This window comes from Lycorma delicatula, chromosome 8 (genome assembly GCF_047948215.1).
Source record: "Lycorma delicatula isolate Av1 chromosome 8, ASM4794821v1, whole genome shotgun sequence".
Taxonomy (NCBI): Eukaryota; Metazoa; Arthropoda; class Insecta; order Hemiptera; family Fulgoridae; genus Lycorma; species Lycorma delicatula.
In genome coordinates this window covers 84,356,659-84,379,716 of record NC_134462.1, presented here as the reverse complement: position 1 = coordinate 84,379,716, position 23,058 = coordinate 84,356,659, and the positions used below count along the sequence as shown (strand labels likewise).

At 31.8% G+C, this 23,058-nt stretch overlaps 1 protein-coding gene across 1 annotated transcript in view; it reads right to left on the bottom strand.

Moving 5' to 3' along the window:
* The window catches only part of Dhc1 (dynein axonemal heavy chain 1), a 224,683-nt gene that overhangs the window by 196,064 nt on the left and 5,561 nt on the right, over positions 1 to 23,058 (bottom strand). The window contains exons 5-12 of the mRNA XM_075372596.1: positions 21,794 to 21,954; positions 20,546 to 20,674; positions 14,555 to 14,719; positions 12,690 to 12,797; positions 11,027 to 11,333; positions 9,771 to 9,788; positions 6,742 to 6,965; positions 6,042 to 6,189 (exon numbers count right to left, since the gene is read on the bottom strand). Of these exons, the coding sequence (XP_075228711.1) occupies positions 6,042 to 6,189; positions 6,742 to 6,965; positions 9,771 to 9,788; positions 11,027 to 11,333; positions 12,690 to 12,797; positions 14,555 to 14,719; positions 20,546 to 20,674; positions 21,794 to 21,954 (1,260 nt within the window). The remainder of the gene's footprint in view (positions 1 to 6,041; positions 6,190 to 6,741; positions 6,966 to 9,770; positions 9,789 to 11,026; positions 11,334 to 12,689; positions 12,798 to 14,554; positions 14,720 to 20,545; positions 20,675 to 21,793; positions 21,955 to 23,058) is intronic.

Sequence of the window (23,058 nt, the reverse complement as noted above, 5' to 3'; positions counted from 1 at the left end):
ATGGCACTCTCGACACCTGAAGAGCTTGCTTCGGTTGCCATTCCCATCTACCCAGAGGACTCCACCCCCTGGACCCCACACTGTACATTTATATACATTTCCGAATAACCATAATATGTTAGATCAAGAGTGTAACTGATGAATGCAAAAGTTAGCCCTCAACCTACTAATAAATACGCTGTTTTAATTATGAAAATCAGAGGATTGTTTGCTTTGATAATATAAGAGCACCCCATTGCACCTCCCAAAACAGCGCCCCAAAGGCAATCCATTTGGTACCAGATAATGGTGATGTTCGCCTCCCATGAGATGTTCGCATACCTCATCAATCTACTAGCCTCACACGTAGGACCAACAGAAAAACCATTATTGTTAAACAGAATTTTTTTAAATTCATTTAACATAAATTTAATTCAGTTATTTTTGTAATATTATTCATTTGATTATTCAAATCATTCAGTTCAAGCACAGCTCACACAGTGATGGAGACTTACAGTTCACAGTTCATTAAAGTTTGTGATTTAACCAGCAAATCTCCACTACTATGAGTACACACACACACACACACACACACATATATATATATATATATATATATATATATATATATATACACACACACACACACACACACACACAAGTAAGTACACATCAGCTAATGGACCAGTAGGCTGATATTATATTTCTTTTGCAGGGCGAAAATCATTTTCATGTTATCGTCTCTCGAAATAAACATATTATAAGAAAAAATAAAAATCCAAAACTAAAAACCTAAAGCTAGATTAAAACAGATTTTAACCTAGCTTTTAATATATGTAATCTAACACTTAAAGCCAATAGCACATAAAATAATAGTAAAAACTTACAACTAATATCTGATGATAGCTAAACTATCATCTAAAACTAATATCAAACTAATTTGTTTAAAATAAAATCAAACATACGAAAATAATATTTAACTAAATATAAATAAGATCTAAAATACTAAAATAGAAAAATAAAAAAAACAAAAACTTACAACTAATATCACAGATAAAATATCACTTAAAACTAATACACAGTCATAGACATAAAATTAATAATAAAATAAGTTCAACAAAACATAGATGGAATTTAATAAAGTCAAAGAGGAGCGTAAAGGACTCCTTCTTGGATAACCGAAACATTAAAAAACTAATATAAAAACAATATTAAATTTTCTGTAATAAACTGATCTGTTGGAGAAATGACAACATCCGGTCTACCAGTTTCTTATCCTTGCCCAGGATTCGATGAATGTTTTTGGGCAATTTAAATTTACTATGTAAGGCCGTATAACATACTCAGTCCACAACGATGTGGCGCACAATTAAGCGGCAGTTGCATTGAAAGCATAGTGGAGTGTTTTCTCCTGACATCCCCTGTGTGACGAGATATGATACATAGAGTTCATTGAACTTAGAGTTCAGTGAGAGAAACAAATTGCAGATATACAATTTGAAAGGGAGATTTTTACAGCAACATCAGGAATGAGAGTATCTGTCCTTGTAGCCGACACCTCATTCTGCATGAAAATAACAATTCCACCACTTTCTCTACTGTCTACGAGGCAGTCGTATCTCTCACAGAAAGAGCCTCTGAGTGTTAGTGCATCCTGTTGTAGAAGGTGCGTTTCTTGGAAGTACATTATCAGCAGTTCATTTGTGTGCATCAACATCTTAGAGTATTGATAAGAGGCATTAATAAATAACAGGCTAATACAATGCAGTTGCAGATACAATGCAATTATAATTTGCAATACAATGCGAAGACCTCTAATGTTCCACTGAGTATGCTCATAAGTAAACGTAGTTGTAAATACAGGTAAATATATAAAAATTATAGGTGAACCAGTTTTTCTTTTTCGTATTTTTGATTTTAAAAACTTCGATTCCCAGGGTTCGGGTGGTTCCTTAACCATATCTTCCAGTATACGAGGTGATAGAGGGGGAGATTTTGAAAAATGGGAAGTCACAGACAACATCCCAGAGAGTGTGATTGTGTGGCTTCCCTTAACAAGGAGTTTATTAGATGGCTATCGTCAGCTGCATTTACTACTGCCTGTACCTGTAAAACTTTGGAGGCAGGAACTTTTAGAGCCTTTTACATCACTAGTGTCAGTTTCAATAACTGCAACTATTGGCTTCTTATTCATCTTCGTTAGCTCAGAAATAGTTGCAACAAATGAAACAACCTGATCAGATAACATCTGAACAAGTTTTTCCAGCTGATTGCAGGATCCGCACTGATGGTTAGTTACCTGCATTTGCAGGGGCTTAACTTGGCGGCGAAAGAAACATCTGGTTTAACCAAGTTACAAGAATTTTGTATCTTTTTATATCCTCTCCAAGCGACTGGAAAAGATAGTTTCTGCACACAACGCCATTTTGATAGGTCGTGTTTTTAGTCTGCTCCAAATGAATATATTGTGCGGTTTCAATATTACTATTTGTGAATTTTGTTCTTTGTTTGTTGGTAAGGGTGTAATTGTTTGTTTGAACATTAATTTGGGATATTATTTTTTGTGTAATTGGTTATTTCGAATTTGTGTTGCTTGGATAGTCTTTAGGCTAACTAAGGTATAAGATAGTTGAGTGGTTTATTTAATTTATTAAGTCACACTCCAGGGTAGCTTTTTTTGGTGTTTTTTGTGATAAAATACGTTGTTTTAGCTGTTTGTTTGAATTTAATATAATTCAAATAAATTTGTTAATTAATCGGTTGTGATTTTGCTTACATTGGCAACGACCATATTGGTTCTTTGTGATTGGTCGTTGTGTTTGACAGTGGAAATCTTGCATTGATTTGATTAGTCTTTCCTTTGTTTAGATTGCTATCTGATTTATTGACAGTGAACAACTTTAAATTAATTTAATAGTTTTAGTTTGTTTTTATTCAATTAATATGAGTATGTCTGATAAGAGGGGTAAGAAGAGTAAGTCCGAGCGGGAAAAATACACTCCTGGTGAAGTAACAGCTGAAGTGCGGCCTGATGATTCCTCCTTATCAGAAGATGATGAACCAAGGGGCTGGGGTATCGGGTATCTCTTCCCAGGTTAAGGATTTGAGCAGGATTTTGTTCAAGCAATAGGTGTGGGATTTCTGCTCTGTTTGTGAGAGAATTTATTGAGCAATATGAAACGCTTATGCAATTCTTAGAGAATACCAGGAGCAGTTCAGGTAAGGCACACAAAAAAGTTATCCCCAGAATGAGAGAATTCAAATCAATTATTTCTGCATTGTGGAAGGGTATGATAAGTTGATTAAGAGGCCTCCAGAGGTGCGTGAGATGATGCACCTAGGTAAAGGTATCTGTTCCAGTTGTGGTGTCTCAACGTAAGCCTTATTCTCAAGTATTGAAGGAGAAACGACAGGCAGTCTGTCTCGAAAGCAGCCTGAGGTTGTTTTCGTTAATTTAAAGGGGTAATGGCGAAATCTAGCAAGGAAATAGACGAATTTGAGGTAGTCCTTCGACAGAAGAGATCGAGCCTGAGAATTCAAAATATACTTGAGATGAAGAAGGGCTAGTTGTCGTTGCTGACGACAGAGGCAATTTCTGACTCCCTCGTGGTCGATAAAACAGACATGAAAGTTACCCCCAAAAGGAAGAGGTGTCCTAAGGTCATTGTGTATGATATTGATCGACGTCTATCTGAGGAGGAGTTAATGACTCTCAACTGAATACTAAGATGGCTGAGGCGGCCTTTAAGGCTGATTGCTGATTGTTATTCAAAATGAGTAGGTGCGAAGCGGTGCGTTACCACGGTGTCTTCAAAGTGAGTCCTAAATTATTTAAAGGCTTTGTATCTGAGGACAGGTTGTTTATTGGCTACCGATGTAACGTTCTGGTTCAGTAGGGTCGTTTCCTGCACAGATTTTTTGGATACATTGTTCACAGTTAGAAGGAACGGTGTTTTTAGAGGTTTTGATGGCTTCATTACTCGTCAACCTGTTTGAGTAACAAAATAAATTTTATGTGGTTTTAACTTACATAAAACATACATATTGCTGTAAACATTTCAGATTTTTGCCACCTGTCCCATATGTGGATTTTCAGCCCCAAAAATGAGACATTTTCAAAATCTTAAGATTTGGTGGCCACTTTTTTTAATGAAGGACACTTGGTAACAGTCCAATTTTTTTTTTATAAGTACTACTAGTACCTAAGAGTTAAAAGGTAAAAAACAGGCCTGTTACCCTTAGTCCTTCATTATTTATTTTGGGTCTACATTTTAAAAAACAACAATATGTAAACGTAACTTCAGTAAAAAATTACAAAATTTGGTTACGTAACAAAATAAATTTTGAATATACTAAGATGAAGTTCCATATTTACTCATTCCAAAAAGCTTTCTTTTACATCTGTAGGATGTAAAACAATAATGCTACAGATCATGGAAAAAGAGATTAAAATGGCTATTTTTATCTGTTGGTTAGTTAGAAAATAGTCTATTATTCAAGAAAAATTTTTTTTAAATATAAAAAAAATATTTTTTGGCCACTACAAGGTGGATAATTATCATATACCAAATTATCAAAATTAAAAATACTGATGATGATCATTTGTTAAATTAAAATGGAATACCCCAATTTTGCACTGACTACTTAACGATTTACTACCTGATGATACTGAAGTAGGTGAAACCGCATACCATCATCATACTAATGGATAATCAGGTTTTATCTTAAAAAGGGTACTGAAGATGCCATACTTCATGTGATGAGTGTGGTAATCTCCAGTTGGGAGGAATATGTCCTACGAATTTTTGTGGATATTTCTGGGACATTTAATTACCTGTGGTGGCCTGCTATACACTAATTACAGAAGAGAGATTGTACTGTGATTGAGTTGCAGGTTATGCAAAGTTACTTCAATCATTAGGATGTTGTGCTCCATGAGGGCAACCATGAAGTGGGGAAGACACTGTCCAAGGGTTGTCTGCAGGGCAGTGTGTCAGGTCCCTTATTGTGGGTGTGATGGAGTTTGATTCGCTTCTGCAGTTGAGGTTGAGGTTGCCCAGGGTTGCCGCATGGCTTATGCTGACAATGGGCTCCTGCTGGTCGAAGGAAGTTCACAGTGTGGGATTGAATTCTGAGCCACTCAAGCATGCAGGATACTCGGGCTATGGGATCATCAACGTAAGATGACGTTTAGCCAGGAGAAGATCACGCACGATGATTCTCCTCAAAGGCCATTGGGCTGTGAGGTTGCAAGCCCGCGTATTGATGTCAGGCCAACGTATTAGATTTGTTCAGGTTCAAAAGTACCTCGGGGTGTTTCTTGATGAGAAATTGCAGCTTAAGAAGCACCTTCAATATGTCACGGGGAAGGCCTGTAATGCCTTCTTCGGATTTCAATATGTGGTCAATCTTGATTGGGGTCTTAATTTTAAGAATATGAGTATCTCATATAAGGATATTTGCAAGGCAATTATGCTACATGCAGTGTCTATTTGGACAGATAAGCTAAAATTTAAAAGCTATTGGGATATTTTGTTACACCTTATATTGCTAATGTTAACAGTGGTTACCGTACAATTTCAGGGGAGGCAATCTTGGTAATCGCAGTTGTGAAACCAATAGACTTGATTGCGTCTGAGAGGCAACAGTGTTATGTTGCTAAAAAGTGAGGTGAATTGACTTTGGAGTAAACAAAGGAGGTAGAACACTGTCTACTCATGAGTACTGGTTGCTGGTAAATTAGTGTCAAGCTAGGACACAGTATTGATATGCAATAATTTTGAAAAACAACATTGTCCTTCCTGTCACACAGGACAATGTTGTGGTAATATTAAAATTATTTTCAAATAAATAATATTTAAAATTAACTGACAAATATTTAAGCTTAATGGTTTTGTAAAATCTTACAAAATTTTAAAACTATAAAACTCATGATTTAAGGTAATAGAGCTGAAAACATTTTACATGTTGCTGAATGTAGAATGTATATAAAAAAAATGTAAAAAACTTATATGTTGTCAGAAATACAAAGGTGTAAAATTATATTTTAAACCATTTTTTACCAGCAATTGGAGGAAAATTCCTGGAAAGTGGTGGATCATCCTTTTGTTTTCGAAAAAGTTTTAGAATTCTTTCAACTTCTTGTTCACAATATTTAAGTACTCTGGTGTATTTTTCATCCATATGGGTTAAAGGAATTTTCTCACTCACCTGTAAAGTAATTGTATAAAAATAATACGGTTTGTTCATTATAAATATTATGTTAATGTAAAAAATAAATAAATGAATTACAAGTTTGAAATAATTAGTTACTAAACAAATAAAAACAATAATAAAACTCGCTACAAAAAAAACCAAAAAAAAAACTGTTAAATAAGTAAAATCTGTAAAAATAATTATTATGGCCTATGAAGAAAATCTTTACAACCAAAATTTTATTACTTTCTAAAACTTCTGTGATGGTAATGCCATAGACATTCATCTATGTCTTTCATCCAGAATCCACAACCTTCTGGAGTATAATACCAGGCTTGGCATTTTTCATATATTTCAATTAATTTCATTTAATGTATTCCCTCCTTTCATAAGTCTCAGGGTTTTGTATAATGAGATATTTGTTACCAAAACAAAAACTTCTTAGTTTTGTATTCATAAAACAAAAAACTACAAGTATCTGTAAAAAGAAATAATTTAATTTAATTAACATTCATAAATTAATGTTTTATTTATTTTTAAGACTCCTATTAATCTATTTGCAAGTACCTTTTCAAAACGAGTTAAAAATCGAATTCCTTGTGGGCTTTCCCAGACACTCTGAAAATTTTCTTCAATAAGATTACCAATCCGTTGTTTAAGATCATTAGTACGTTTGATAAATATATCAAAATCTCCATCAAAATCCTGATTTCGTTGATCTAAATAATCATAAGATTGACTTGCAATACCCGCTTTAGCAGAATCAAAAACTTTCATAGCATCTTCTAAAGCTGTAAAGAACATAGAAATTCAAATTAAAAAATCACTTTGAAAATGTAAACATAAAGTGATTTTTAAAAACTAATTAAAATTATTACTCATTTTCTTAATATGTAGACATTTGCTTCCAGAAGATCTATTCAGAACTACTGTCTGATTCCTTCTTCAGTGTGTGACAGATGACTTAAAACAATCAAGCGTAAACCATTTACAATGACATTGCATTTGAGAAAGTTAGTCATATTTTAAATTAAGTGTCTTCAGTTTAAACTACATTCTGTAATGCTGATCAGTGAATAAGAATTCATTTGTTTTATAATCTAAGTAGTAGATATCATACTGATTATAGGTGGAAAGCTAATTATGACAAAGAAAATTTTTTTAGGAAGATAATTAGCTGAAATAAGAACAGTTTGTTGCCAAACATTTGCCCTAGTTTAAAAAAAAAAAAATGTTAATTACACTGAAAAGTTAGCCAGTTATAACTGGTATTTCAGGGGGAGTATAACACAGCTCTTAATTAAATATTTGAATTTTCAATTATAAATTCAATTTTTCCTTGAAAGTCATTCATTTTATCATTAGAAAATTCAAATTTTTTGAAACTATTTAGCATATTTATTTCATATTTAATTTGGATTCCAACTGCATATATATATAAATTAATAGAATTTTCTGAAATATTTAAAAAATAATACACTGGTTAAAAATTTTAGCCCTCAAAATAAATCACGAATTTTCTCATAACAAATAATAGTTTTGAAATTCTATGACTGCAGAACATGAAGAATAATTATTTGAATCTACAAGTGAGACTATTTTCTGTTTGTCTACCACTGTAGTGGAGTTTTAGTATTTCAGCCTTTCATTAGAGAACCCACCGGATTGGTCTCGTGGTTAACGCGTCTTCCCAAATCAGCTGATTTGGAAGTCGAGAGTTACAGCGTTCAAGTCCTAGTAAAGTCAGATATTTTTACATGGATTTGAATACTAGATCGTGGATAGATCGTGTTCTTTGGTGGTTGGGTTTCAATTAACCACACATCTCAGGAATGGTCGAACTGAGAATGTACAAGACTACACTTCATTTACACTCATTCATATCAGCCTCATTCATCCAATGAAGAATTATCTAAAAATGGTAGTTACCGGAGGCTAAACAGGAAAAGAAAGAAAGCCTTTCATTAGAAGATTCTGTTAAATTCCTGGTCAGACCTAATATTTTCCATAATGATTAAACTTTCATACCTCATTCTCACTTACATATGTTTTTCAGATTATTTTGTAAATTACCGTAAAAATCAAAATCAAAGCAAATGAAATTAGAAAAAATTACTTTTATACCTTACATGTACAATAAGGATACATTTTAAAAGTTAGAATGAAATTGAATCTTATTCTACACACTTATGAAATAAAATCTTTTAATTTATTGCATTTCAGATCACTGTCAGCACCTCTCCATCATAAAAATCTTGAACCCAGACCTGCGATACCTCTTTATTATATTCTCAGCCATACAATACATTTTACACAAAGTAAAAATCTACAGATATTGCAACAAACAAAAGCTTTTCTGATTTCTGTAATTACTATAATAAATTTTCATATAAAAAATATTCTTTATCTAGATATTTCCAAAAAATTAATTTTTGGCTTACAACGTATTTGATAGATAAAGATTCAGCTTTCTATTCTTATGACTACACTCTCTTGTTTATTGAATTATGAAATTTAAATGTGTGATGTTTCTATATTAAACTGTATGTACCTTACATAACTATATGCAGCCAGGTATCATCTCAATATATAAAAAAAATGTTTTACATTTATATCTGTAAATCTATTTATGATAAGGAATGTATTAGAAGAAATAGAAGAAGGAAAAAGTGTAAAAAAAGTGAAGGAAAAGGGCAAAAAATAGGTGGATGCATAAGGTTTGCTGATGCATGCTGATGATATGCTAATTTTAGCTGGCACAAATGCTTCAAAGATTAATATCTCAGGAGAAAGGTATGAAAGAGAATGGAGAAAAAATGTAGGAAAAAATAAAGTAATGGCGGTAAACAAGAAAGAGGACTTACTAGTAAGTACAAGTGAGGGAAGAATAGAAAAACCAGAAAATTACAAATATTTTGGGATTATGTGACTGAGGTCTGGAAGAGCACAATGGAAATATAGGGAAGGACAGCAATGTAAAAGGAAGCCTTCAGAGAGATTAGGAAATTATTATTTAATAAAAGTCTGAGCTTAGAATTAAAGAAGAGGCTAGTCAAATGCTATGTATGAAGTGTTTTATATGGAAGTGAAGCATCGAAAATGAGGAAGAGAGAGAGACTGAATTGAGGCTTATGGAGAGAGTAAGATGGATGAATAAAGTAAGGAATGAGGAAGGAATAAATGGGACCAAAGAAAAAGAACACTTATACGGGAAGTACACAGAAGAAAGAGAAAGAGTTAGAACAGATAGATAGAAGAAATGGAATCTTGACAAATGCATTGGAAGAGGGAGTAGAATGAGAAAGGAAGTGAGGATGAAGAAGAAGAAGAAGAATGATGTTAATAAATCACTGAAGATTGAAAACTACGAGGGAACGAATGAGAGAAGGTTTGGAACAGGTTTGGATGATGAGAGCAGCGGCATGAGGGACATGCCACCAAGTAGAACACCAGATGAAGAAGGTGATCTATTTTGTCTATAGTATATTTTGTTATTTCAAACAATCTGTAATTTCATCCCATTGTAATTTATTTCTTTATTAAAAACTTACTTGAATCTTTTTCTTTGCGTATTATTTATTTAACTTATTACTTACCTTCCCCCAGTAGAAGACCTGAAATTAAAAAAAAGATAATGTAAATATTCATTATTTATTTAAAGTCAACATTATTTTCTAATTATATTTTTTTCAAGATAAATACAAACAAAACTGAATTAACAATAATTCTGTCTTTTGTGTTCTCTCTGGAAAAGAGAAAACATATTATACAATATGTTTATAATTAATTATGTTACATACACTTGGAATATGGTTGATATAGAAGGTGGGCAATATTAGTTGTACTCTAAGAGTTTTTTAAAAATTCAGTATTACACAGTTTAGTACCAGGAATTAAAAATTAGAATCAGTATTTAATAATCTACAAGTAGCATATTTTATTAAAAGTTCACAGGAAAAATTATGAACATGGAGGCTATATATGTAAATGTAAACATCATATATATTATAGATATAATTAAATTGCATTATCATATATTTGGTAACTAATACAAGCATGTAATTTATGTAAAATTCCAAAATATTTTGTAAAAATATACTCAAATGTATGAAAAGACAAATCAGCTACTGGAAGGTACAATTATAATTTTCATAGGACTAATTATTATCAACATAAAGCATATTGCAGTAAATTAAAAAATGGACCATTCTCTAAAATGTAGTTTTTAAATGCAATAAACAAAATTAGAAAAGGATTTTGTTTATATAAAATTGATGCAAGTATTTTCATGATTTACTTCAAAGTGTTTTATCAGTATTTGTATTTACCAAAAAGTTAAAGAATAGAATTTTCACAAGCGTTTGACAAGTCACAAATTTCCATCTTCAGTCTTATATTGAAAGAAAAACTATTTTTGTAAAAAAAAAGAAACAGGTTTAAAATATTTCATGCCAGTAGATTTTTGTGTAGAAAGACACTGGAAATAGAAAGTTGGTGAAATTTCATTCTACTAGGTTGTGTAGAAGTGCTGTACTTTCTAATAACAGTTTCATTACTTTCTGTTAAGCTAAAAAAATTATATTTTTGGGAGTATTTGCATGGATTCTGAGAACAAACTCAAGATAGTAAAATATGCATTTCACTCTCAAACCCTAAACTGGTGAAAAACAACATATAATATTGATAAACTATTTTACTATGTGAAAAGCTGGTTCAGAGGTTCATTTTTTGTTTAATTTTTATCAGATTAACTTATGTTATAAATGTACACTTTTACTTTATGAAAAAACATAATAAAATTAATATTAAAAAAAATTAAACGAACGAAAATGACTTGTTATTATATGATTACCTTCCATTCTTTTTTCAAATAAAGTGTTATAATCATCTAGAAGATCAAATACAGATATTATTTTTCCAAGACGATCACAAAATGCATCAAATTTTCCAAAAACATAATTTTCAGAAAAACTGAAAGGTGTCTGATTAGGAAGAAATGGTTGCCTTTTAACCAGTGTATACGTGTTATGATAAACTCTATTAAGTCTTATACAATGAAGAAGTTTATCTCTTACATCATCTCGATCTTGGGTCCAAATATTTTCTTTACTTCTGCATGTTATATATTGCTTACATTGTTCAATCATTTGATTTGTTATCTGTAAAAATATATTATAATAATTAAATACATAAACTGATATGTAATTATTCCATTCTTAAACATAGATAGAAATGGAAACTTCAGATTTATATATAAGTATTATCCATATTTCAAAAAATGGATTAAAATTAATTTTTAACTAAACAAAAATTTTAATAAAAGATACAATGTCCATTTCACAATGTCCATGAATACACAAAAATACAATTTAATATTACACTGATCAAACAATATACTTACTAAATGGTAAAGAATCAAAGAAAGAAAGCAAACACTTATTAAAAAAAAATTACAAATGACTAATGTAGTTATTTATCTAAAAGTGATTTTTGGAGGTAAGTATGTAGCTCCTCCTTCAGTGGTTACTGGTGATCAGTTACTAATGGTTATGTCTTCAATGGCGTGCATAGTTGTTGATGATACTGTTACATTCAGGTGCTGTTAACAATTATATTACCAAAAATTCAACTGATGAAGATGTCACACAATTATATCTAAAAAGATCTTCTGTAGGAACAATTTCCACATAATTAGAAAATGAATTGTAACTAATTTTAATATTTTCAAAAAGGGCTATCACTTTTGTCATATTGATCAAAAATAGAAAGTACAAAGTGAAAATCTGAAAAGTTTTGTTAAATAAAAAAATCACACATTTATTGTATATAAAAGTGCTTAAACTTGGTAAATATTCTCAGTCTAATGGAAGAATAAAATACATTCAACCGTACCTGACTATTTAAAAATAAGTCATGCCTGTACAGCATTGCTTATTTTTCTGAAGTAGGAGAAATGGCTGGTCAGTTGGCACTGAAGTTAGTATACTAGTTTTTCAGATCAGCTGATCTCAGTATTAATTCACAGCAACAATCTAGAACTTTTTCACATATCATTTCATTTACCCTTATCTTCCTAGTTAAAATACTAGCAGAAACATGTCTTAGGTCATAACAATAAAGACAAAGAATGATTAAATAAAAGAAATTCAGCCAAATGTATATATTTGGCTAATGTATATTTATTTATATTTCATTCAGTATATAAAGCTTTTATTTTTAATTTTTATATGTTACCAAAGTTTCTTTACACCCTCTACAACAGAGTAGTATCTCTATTTTTCACCTTGAAGATTCAGTGTTTGAATTTTTGTCCTGCTAGAATTTTTTCTCATGTGGCTAGATAAATTATCATCAGATAAAAAGAGCGGTAGGGAAATACATTCTTATTTCCTACTGTAGGCCTCTATAATGTGCCACTGAAAACAGACAACTTATCTCCTTGAAAAAACTTTATTTCACCTGCACTTTCCAAAGAAAATTAAAAAAAAAATTAATAACAAAACTGTTTAACTTACTTTGACCATGAGTGAAGATGTTCGTTCAGAAGTATTATAAAATTGTGAAACACTATGGATCAATCTCACTGTTTGAAGTAAACTAAGAATTGAATCCTTCATTCTCACCTGCAAAAATATAAATAAATGAAATAAAATTAAAAAAATTATATTCTTTTATCCAAAACAACAATATTAGAGTTAACTGACTGCAAGCTGGTTTCTTGCCAAGAGCTGTCATATTTTCATTAAATTTTTATAAAAAATTGTTTTCGTTGTTATAAAAAATAAACTAGATGGCTGTGCAATGGTTTTACTACCACGCATGTTTCACTCTCTGGTTCTGAGGAGGTGTAATGCAACCGTTCTCAATGAACTCGACCGGGTTGCCAGTTCTTACGAATGAAGGTGGCTGAGACTGCCACATGATGTCCCTGTCCCCTTCTTCCGTGCTAGCATCCGGAATGCTGGCTTTGGCATTCCTTGTCTTGGTCTGGCTATCCCCGCTATGCTCTATAATAGCCTCTCCTCTTTGAAGAATTTGCATTTCTCCGTATCCCATTCGATTTTTCTTTTTTCCTGAATACAAGGTAGGATCGCCTTTGCCCAGCGATCCCTCTCTCGAGTGGGGACACCTTTCTTCGTTCAAGAAAGAGACGGTCCGCGTATTGGCGCGGTCTCTCGTGTCAATCCACCGACAGATACGAGTTGTGTGAGGTTGGAAAGGTCTCATTCTCGACTGTCTGGATTGCCTCCCGGAGTATGGCTATTCCAGGCAGGGATTATGCGCAGTATGTCCACACGGCGATCAATTGCCTCCCGTCTGCAATTAGAACATCTCGCGGTCGTAAGCATCTTTGCTCTGTCAGGTGCAGAGCTGGTTATCATGCTGATGAGCCATTGCTTATATTATTCAAAGCTGCTTCTGGACACACGGCAGACGTGTCCTGCGTCATGATGCTGTTGCCAAAGTCTTGGCGGCAGCTCTTCGTAACAAGGGGTACAATGTCCGTCATGAACATCACTTCGATACTTTCGAAGGGGTCCGGAAATCTGACGTCGTTGCAGCCAAGTATTGGCAGGCTGTTGTTGTTGATATCCAGGTTGTGTCCGGCTCCAGACCGATCTACCGAGGCCACCACGAGAACGTTAATTAGTACCAAAATGACGCGTCTCTTATTCAGGCGATAGAGACGCTGTGTGATGTTACTTCGGTCCTTGTGACATAGGTTACTGTCACTTGGAGAGGTTTCTGGTGACTTCCATCCGCTACTGACCGCAAGGCCATTGGACTGTACGTGGACGTACTCTCTGGGGTCACCACTCGTGTGCTCCAGAGGTTGACTACCAATTTTAATCGCTGGCAACAAATGACCTTCAGGCGCCGATTTCAGTCGGCCCGAATTGTGGTGGCGGGTAATTCTCATTATAGGGCGGTGATTGGTTAGTTACTCTGGTTATGATTCCTTCTTCCAGGGATTTCCGTATCGCCCTGTTCTTCTATCCGCCTTTAAACTTTCTCTTCTTTTCTTTTCTTCTTTTCTGTTTTCTTTCTCTTGCTTAGTTTTCTCTGATGCGTAAAGGATTAAAAAAAAATAGAATATTCCTCTGTGATCCTCAGTTTCAGGAAAAAATGTTCCACATTTATTTACCTATTCTTAATGAAAAGTTAGAGGAACCCTGACTATTCTGATTTTAAAAGTCTTCCTTGTGAGTAAATCATTGAAACACGATTTTAACAACTTTATTCTTTTTCTAAAATAAGAGACACTGAAATCTCTTTAAATCATTTTATAACATTACAGTGTTACATCCTATAACATGCAAATATTTAAAATTAATTTATTAATTTTTATAGTACTAAATTGTAATAACGAAAAACTGACTGGATCATGAAGATAAAGACTGTGACAGCATTTTTCCATAGCTTGGATAAACTTTGCATTATCTCTTGCTTCATTATAACAATATGTAATTTTGAAATCTGTCTCTTTCCATAGCTTTACAACTTTACTGTGAGCTAATAACAAGCACTGTATAGTCATCTGAACCTGTAAACCAAGCATCTGTAATTAATTTAAAACTAGTGGCATGTTAAATGACAAAATACTTGAACTGGAAGTAATTTAAAAGAAAATATTTTTCTACTGTTACTATTTGATAATTCTTTAGCAGATTCACAATTCTTATGTATTTAATTTAAAATATTTTTTCAAATATTTTATTACATTATTACTAAATTTGTTTAAATTAAAATTAAAATCACTTTAAGTTACTCAGGACAGAGTAAACAAACATCGTAACAATATAATTCTACAAAGGTGACTTTAGAATTACAGTAGCTTTTATACCAGTAAATGTAACTTGCAAGAAACATATATTTTTTATCTCAAAGTTCTTTAGAACTTCGCAGAACTGGATGCACGGCGAAGTCAACGAACTAAATTTACAGTTTTAAACTTGACCTAACCTAAAAGTGAAATGAAAATGAGAAAAAAAATAAGCATGAAAACATTATATTTCAGTTCAATTAGATTTTTAATAAAGAATACTTTCAAAAAATTACTCGAATTTTGTTAGACAATATTTTTTTTGCATTTGATGAACCGCGGGACTGGAATATGTCACTTTTTCTTTTTTTAAAGGTGACTTTACGAATCGCGCCGTTAGATAGCAGTTAGGTAAAATACAAAAACTTGATATTGTACTTGAAATAATAAAACTTAAAATAAAATCTACTACAGCATGTTTTAATAGTAAATGCTTTTATGTAAATGAAATTACTGAAGATGAAACATTTTTTTTTAATTCCCATCACTTCTTTAAAATATATATATATATATATTTTTTTTCAAACCACTATCACTGAAAGAAATAGTTACCCTGATAAAGCAATTAAAGAACAACAAAGCACCAGGAGAAAATGGAATAATGTCCAAAATGATAAAACATGGAGGACAGATTATGGCTGAGAGAATTCAAAAAAAGGTTGAAGAAATCTAGATAACAGAAACACTACCAGATGAATGGAAGACGCAAACCGTACCGTCTTCAATTAATCCAGCGTCTTTCTGATGGAGATAAAACACGTAGGCTCGATTTTTTATTACAGTTACAGGAAAAGATGTTGTTAGATGAAGGTTTTCTAAACAAGATAATTTTCAGCGATGAAGCTACTTTCTATATTAGCGGCAAAGTAAACCGTCAAAACGTGCGAGTTTGGGGAACTGAAAACCCACACGCTTATGTGGAACACATTCGGGATTCTCCGAAAGTAAACGTTTTTTGTGCGATCTCTCGTGAGGCAGTGTATGGGCCGTTCTTTTTTATGGAAACGACAGTAACCGGCACGATATACCTGGATATGTTACAATTATGGCTTATGCCTCAGCTACTCAACGACTTCATTTTCCAGCAGGATGGTTGTCCTGCCTGTTTTCATAACTAGGTTCGACAATACCTTAACACAACATTACCTCGGCGCTGGATAGGACGTGCGTCTGAAGAAGACCAACACATTATGATGTGGCCACCAAGATCACCAGACCTCACGCCATGCGATTTCTTTCTCTGGGGTTATGTGAAAGATAAGGTGTTTATCCCACCAATGCCGCACGATATCGTTGAGCTAAAGGATCGCATAATCAATGCAATCAACATGTCATTCGAAAATGACATGTTAGAACGAGTTTGGGAAGAGCTAGAGACTTTCGTGTTGATGTGTGCCGTGTCACCAGAGGAGCACATATTGAACATTTATAGATTTTAACAAAAACTGTTTGAGTCCCTGCATCACCTCGTACAACTTTCATTTAGGTAACTAAAATACTTTTTTTGTACTGAATTTTTTGAATTTTTGCAACTCCTAAGAACATTATGAAACGCCCTGTATTTAAAGATATAAACAAATAATTAAATAGTTAATCTGAATCAGATTGCGATAATACTTCTGCAGGATCATCACACACGCGATTTGCCGAATCAATGTGTATCTCACTTATAATTCGCCATAAATGGTGAAATCGTGTTTTATAATCACTGTTTACGCCATTGCGTAAAGTATGAGTTATTTCCAATGAATTCAAAGTTAGGGTTGGGTCATGTTCTTTGCTTCAGGCTTGGTAAATTTATTACTGTTTCGTATTTGGGCTTGTCATATTTGTTTGAGACCTGGCGCCGGCCAGACTGTCTGCTTCTGTCATCTATAGTGACCGTGTTTTCATTTCTCGAATTATTTATGGCTGCCCTTTTCACACACCCGTTTTTCATTCGTTTCCATACTATTACATGCACTCATCTCTTGTATTTTACACACACACTCTCCTGTCCACTGCATAGGTTTGCTTCCCCCTACTTCTCACCACGCCACCTTTTTCGCCGAATCTTCTCTAGCTGCTGATTACATTTTCATCGATGCAGAATCTCTCCAAACTCGTTGCTACATATCTGAGATGATACGTATTATTCTACCTCTAAACCACGTCTCACCCCTGTATTCCTGATACACCAGTGCGGACTACGCCCAGGATTACTGTATGTATTCATTTCCCTTCATTTACCTTCAATTCGTCTCTTGCTAATATTTGTGTGCTACAGGCAAGTTCAATTTTCATTATTTATTACGTTCAACAGTTATTTTATCATTAAAATTTGTGGAACATTCAGTTCATCATCCCTTATGCCTTTCGATTTCAAGTTTAGTTTAAAAAACCATTTATTCACTTAAGTGCAATCATGATAGGTAGCTTACCTATTTTACGTGCTCTGTTATTACAATTTGTTGTTATGGTAATTAACTCTATAATTTAATCTTGTAACTTGTTAATCGCCGAGATTAATCCTTTTCTACTCATGAACTGTATTCATAATACTTCTCGTAAATTAACCTAAAGTTAATTACTCCTGATGTGCAGTTATGTTTTAGGACTTCTTTATAATTTTATATTTTCAAGAAAGCTTACTAGTAAAGGAACTCTATTTATATGTTTATTTATTTCAATTTGATTATTGTAATTAACTCTTTTTGTACTAGAATATTATTGTGGCCTTTTTTCTATACTGAACTAGAATTACATGTTTTTAATTATTTAATGATAAGTTTGTTGTTCATAAATCAGGAAAGGCCAGTGCCAATAATAAAATTTATTGTAATTTATTTTTTCTAAGTTAATGACATCTGTTCATTGCTAATTTTCATATTAGTATATGTCAGTAGTGCAACTGTTTTCCAGTTACACTTTTCTACTGATGTTATGCTTTAAGTATCTAATTGAAAATAAGGTATTTTATGTTCTCTTGTTTTCAGGCTTTGCTAAATTGTGTATTTAAAAAATGCATATTCATGTATTTTCTCTTTTTAATATTATTATTACTGATATGCTGATTTCAGTTGATATTTCTTATGTGAAATTAAGTTATGTTTATTTCCTAATTTCATTTAATTTAAGGTTATGCTTTAATATAAGTTCAGTTGTTTTACATAATTAAAGTCCAATTTCTTTTGGCAAATACGAGCTGTGTGTTTTTTGTTAACTTTACCCAACAATCACAATACTTCCTTTTAAATAAAAATTCGACCATATGTCTGTGGAAATGGTTTTTGGAATTTTCATAACGCGGCACATTGCTTCTTACTTCCCTCTATGACGTTCGACTGTCTGCGTATGTGCCCCAATCTCCGGATCTATAAAATTGTATAAAATACAATTGACTGTAAAACTACAATTGACAGCTAAATACAATTTAACTGTGATCACAGTTAAATGTTGGAAGCCTCCTGTTTGTAAACAATCATAAGATTTCCAACAGTCACTAATAATTGTAGTACCTGGGTGCACATGGTCCTTTATAATGCAGAGCAAAGTTTCCTTATCACGTGTTGGTACTGGAACCGTAAAAACTTCTTTTGTGTCTCGTTGTATTCCACCAAATATCCAATTTCCATTTATAATTCTGCCGCGATTATATTTTCCTTTACCGATTTTGGCTTCATCGATTTCTACAACTTTGCCTACTCCTCCAACCTTTTTCGAATTAATACACAAATATTCAAAACAAATTTCCCGAAAATAATTGCTCCAATTTACCAGAGTACTAGACGATAAATTTAGCTCACTACACAACATATCTTGCCGAGGTGGCTTTATTACACACCATATTACGGAGAAACGTAAAATAACAGGTAATTCTAACCTAGCGGTGGCTAACCATGTATCGGCGTATTGCGAAATGGCTACGTTACACAGTTTACTTTCTTATTTCTTATGTTTTTTAAGTACACGAAGGCGTTTTCTACAACGGAAAATGTGTCGATCTTCATTCAGCTTCATTTCGTTATTACATGATGGACATTGTCTGTGTTTCGGCAAAATGCCATAATTGTAAAAAACTTGTCTCACATTATCAAACGACTGAGAGAATTCAATATGTGTAATAAATGTAAATTCACAATTTTTACATATACATTTCAGGTCCATCAGATTTTTTTATTTTCATCCATTGTAGTTCACTCTATTTACTTACTAAACACTGTTAATTCTATAAAGAAAACTCAGAAAACTTAGACGCCGTGTGAGAATAGCAGACTATAATGTAATGTAATGAATAAGTTATAAATAATAAAAGTAATGTAGTGAATAAGAAAGAATTCTACATTATCCGGAGTTGAGAATCTGCATTATCGAGTGTATCAATATTCAAATATCTACTTTTCCGACACTTCATTTCCATCATAAAATACATTTCAAAAGATTTTACAACGATTTGAAATGTTTTTTTTTGTGATTTCTGGGTGAGGCACCTCAACTAAATAATTACCTAATAAAATATTATATATTAAATAAAAATATAAATCTTAAAAGAAAAAAAAACAGGAGGAAACAGCTGTGTTATACCATTGAGCTGCATGGTACAGTTGTAGCATATTTGGGTTTTATTCAGAATGTTCTGCGTTCAAATCCTGATTAGGCTTGGCATTTTTTCATGATTTGTAAAAAAAATTACAAATGAATTTTGTCATTTCATTCATTTGTCATTAAAAAAAAGTAGAAGAAGGATAGTTTAATTAGGTCTAAGCCTGTGGTTACCATAATGGAATAAATAGAATTATTCCAGTAAAAATAAAAAAATAAAAAAATTATGTTTGATAAAATCAATTTAAAAATTAGCGACAAAAAAGAACTAACTAAATAATAATGAACATAATTTAAAGGAGAATCACGAATCATTACAATAGAAAACACAATAATATTAAATAGATTATGTAATAAACAGACAAATAATTAACTTTTGTTCATATACATCCTGTTCAATAGCATGTCATCTTGGCATCAGTGTACGAGTACACTACTATGAATGTTGTTTCATACTTTAAAACCTATTATTGACTTGCAGCAAATTGTAGAAGTTACACATAAGTTCAATTCCAATATCATATTAATTTTAATGGTTTTATACTTCAAAAGGATTATGTTACAATTAACAATTCAAAATTAGAAGAAAAAAAATTATTAACAATTTAATAACATTTTTAAATTGTTTCCATAAATGACTCATTTTCAAATTAATAGAACTGTTTTTCCAAAGTCAGCATTTTTCTCAGTAGAGCTCAGCAGTATTGTTAATGATACTCCTTAACGGAGCACCTTTTACATTGTTAAAGTGTACCATTAACAATAGAGCTGTTAGAATCTCCACTACGGGAAATGGCACTAATAATTTATTTCAAAAGGCCTTTCAACAGTAGTTCCATTAATGTAAAAAAAAAAAAATAATTTCATTGTTAATTCAACATTTTGTTATATGAACTGAATAACAATTTTAATGCTATCACAAAGAGCAATAACTCAACATATTAGTTAACTTATTGTTAACAATACCTCAGAACCTTTAAGCTGGGATACAATTTGGGAAAACTGAGCACCACGTTTTTTCCAATATTCAAGTTCATCCTGAGGCCCACTAGAATCATTTTCTTTTCTCAGTTGTTCACTTTCCATGAGAACTCTCTGAAATATTAAATAAGTAATATTAAATAAAAATATACTTTTACCCAACAAAAAATATAATTTTATGCAAGTACAGATGTTTTTTTTACATTAGTGCCATTTTATTACAATACACAGTATGTACTTGTATATGGTTAATTACCTATCTTATTGTTAAACAATATGCTATTTCATAACAATCTCAAGTAAATACTAATAATTTTTTTTTCTATTAAAGGGATTGTGTGCAAGAACAACTGTTTCTTCCAAGTTATCAGACCTGAAGAAACTCCTCATGAAGAGGTTTTACTCGGATATTTTATATTTAAATGAAAAACAGTGTAAGATGAGAACAAGTACTGGTTATACCTTTATGAACCGACACTTATGTACAAGTTATTTCTTGTGAGGCAATTTCAAGCAAATTTTATGATCACTGTTTTTCTACTTATTCCTAAAATGGAAATAGTTAAAAAGGTAGCATTTACATGGTAAAATGAAGAGAAATAATAAATTGTAATGAATACAGTAATTCCAGCTGAGTTCCAAAGATACTTAAAATTGTGTAAATTTTAATAAAATTATTGTATAAAAGTCCAAAGGAACAATTTTTATAATAGAATGGTTGAAATTTATGATTTATTTATCTTACATTGACATGATCTGTGTAAGGCATTTTTATGTACTGATCAAAATAAAGATTTATTTTTCAGGTCTAAGAAAATATATTAGTGTATGAGAATTCTTGGAAATTTTGGGTCGAATCTTGTAAAATAGAAAAAAAGGAATTAATTACAAATTATTAAAAAAAACTACCTAATCTATTAAAAAACAAACAAAATATTCGTAATAAACATAGTGGGAATATTTTACGAAAAAAGGATGATTTTTATTATAGAGAAGTCTACTTAATTTATTTAACCCTATGGTTCTGAACTTTAGCAGATATCTTTCAGTTTACTAACTGAAGTTTAATATTATTACTTCCTCTATTCTATTTCATTTTTGTTTATATTTCTTTAATCTTCAACAGATTAGGTATTATTTTTTACATCATAATAGTGGTTTTGTATCAATTCATACATCACACACCATGTATGAATTAAAGTAATCAAAAATGTAACAGTAAATAACATTTACCTCCTGCACTCTTTTAATCCATTGTTTAATTCTTTCTTCTAAAATCTGAACGTCTGCTGGTTGCCTTACTAACTCTTTAGCATCATTAATATCATGAATATTTCGTAATATAGTAACATCATCTTGAAATAAATTTGGTTCATCACATACTTCTTCACAAACTGTAAAATAATTATAAAAATGTGAAACCTATTAATAAAATTAAACTATTTTCACTTAACATTAAATGAGACTGCTTGACTAACTAGTTATGAAATTATGTTATCAAATCAAGAACTTTAAAGTTAGCTGCTACTTGTATTCTACTTGATGGGTGATTCGCTAAACCTTTATCATTTGGAAAATAAAATAGCAGTACCTATAATGAAATGTGCCAACCCTTCACAATGAGCTTAACTTCCTGTTAAAGCTATAGTTATTTTTTTATATTGATAATAAAGACAACTGTTTGATTATTATTATTTTGTTTCCTCTTAACCACCAATAAATACCAACAATTCTGTAGAAGATGTAGAACAGATGCAGTACATATGGAGTCTAAAAAAATGAAAAAGAAAAAAGATACTTTAAATATTGTAGATACTTTTACATTACTCTTTCTCCCTCCCTCCCTCTCCCTTGATCTCTCTCTCTCATATTTTACAAACCTCCCAAAGAAATTTTAGAAAACCAAAATTCTGTTCAGAAAATTTCTAAAACCTAAATGGAAAATACCATCAGTTTTGTAAATTCAAAAGTTTTAGAGATGATCAGGCTACATAAAATTCTGAGTTATAAAAAAAAATGATCTAACCAGTAATTAGAGAGAAATTCTTTATAATACATATATAGATTGTAAAATTTCTGGTAGTGAAACACTGAAAAACAGATATTAGGGAAGCTAGAAGAACCTAATAATATAATTAGATGGTTTGATAGAGTGAAGTATGAAGTGGTTTTAAGATGAACTGGAAAATAGAGAACGTAGCAGAATCTTGATTAAAAAAAAAAATGATGTAGTTGGTGGACAATGTTTAAAGGGATCCAGAGTAAGTGAATTTGATTTTAGAAGGAAGTATAGAGTGTACAAACAGTTAAAGACAAAGATTTGGTTGCATAAAAGAGATAATTGAGAAAGAAAGATATAACAACTATATTGAGGCTATGGAATTAAACAGAATAGAAAGGAGGTGAGAAATGCTTTAATCCAGTCAAATGACTGACAACCCAAAAATATCTAACCAATACAACTTAAAATATGTTATGTTGTCAGATAACAAGAAAAT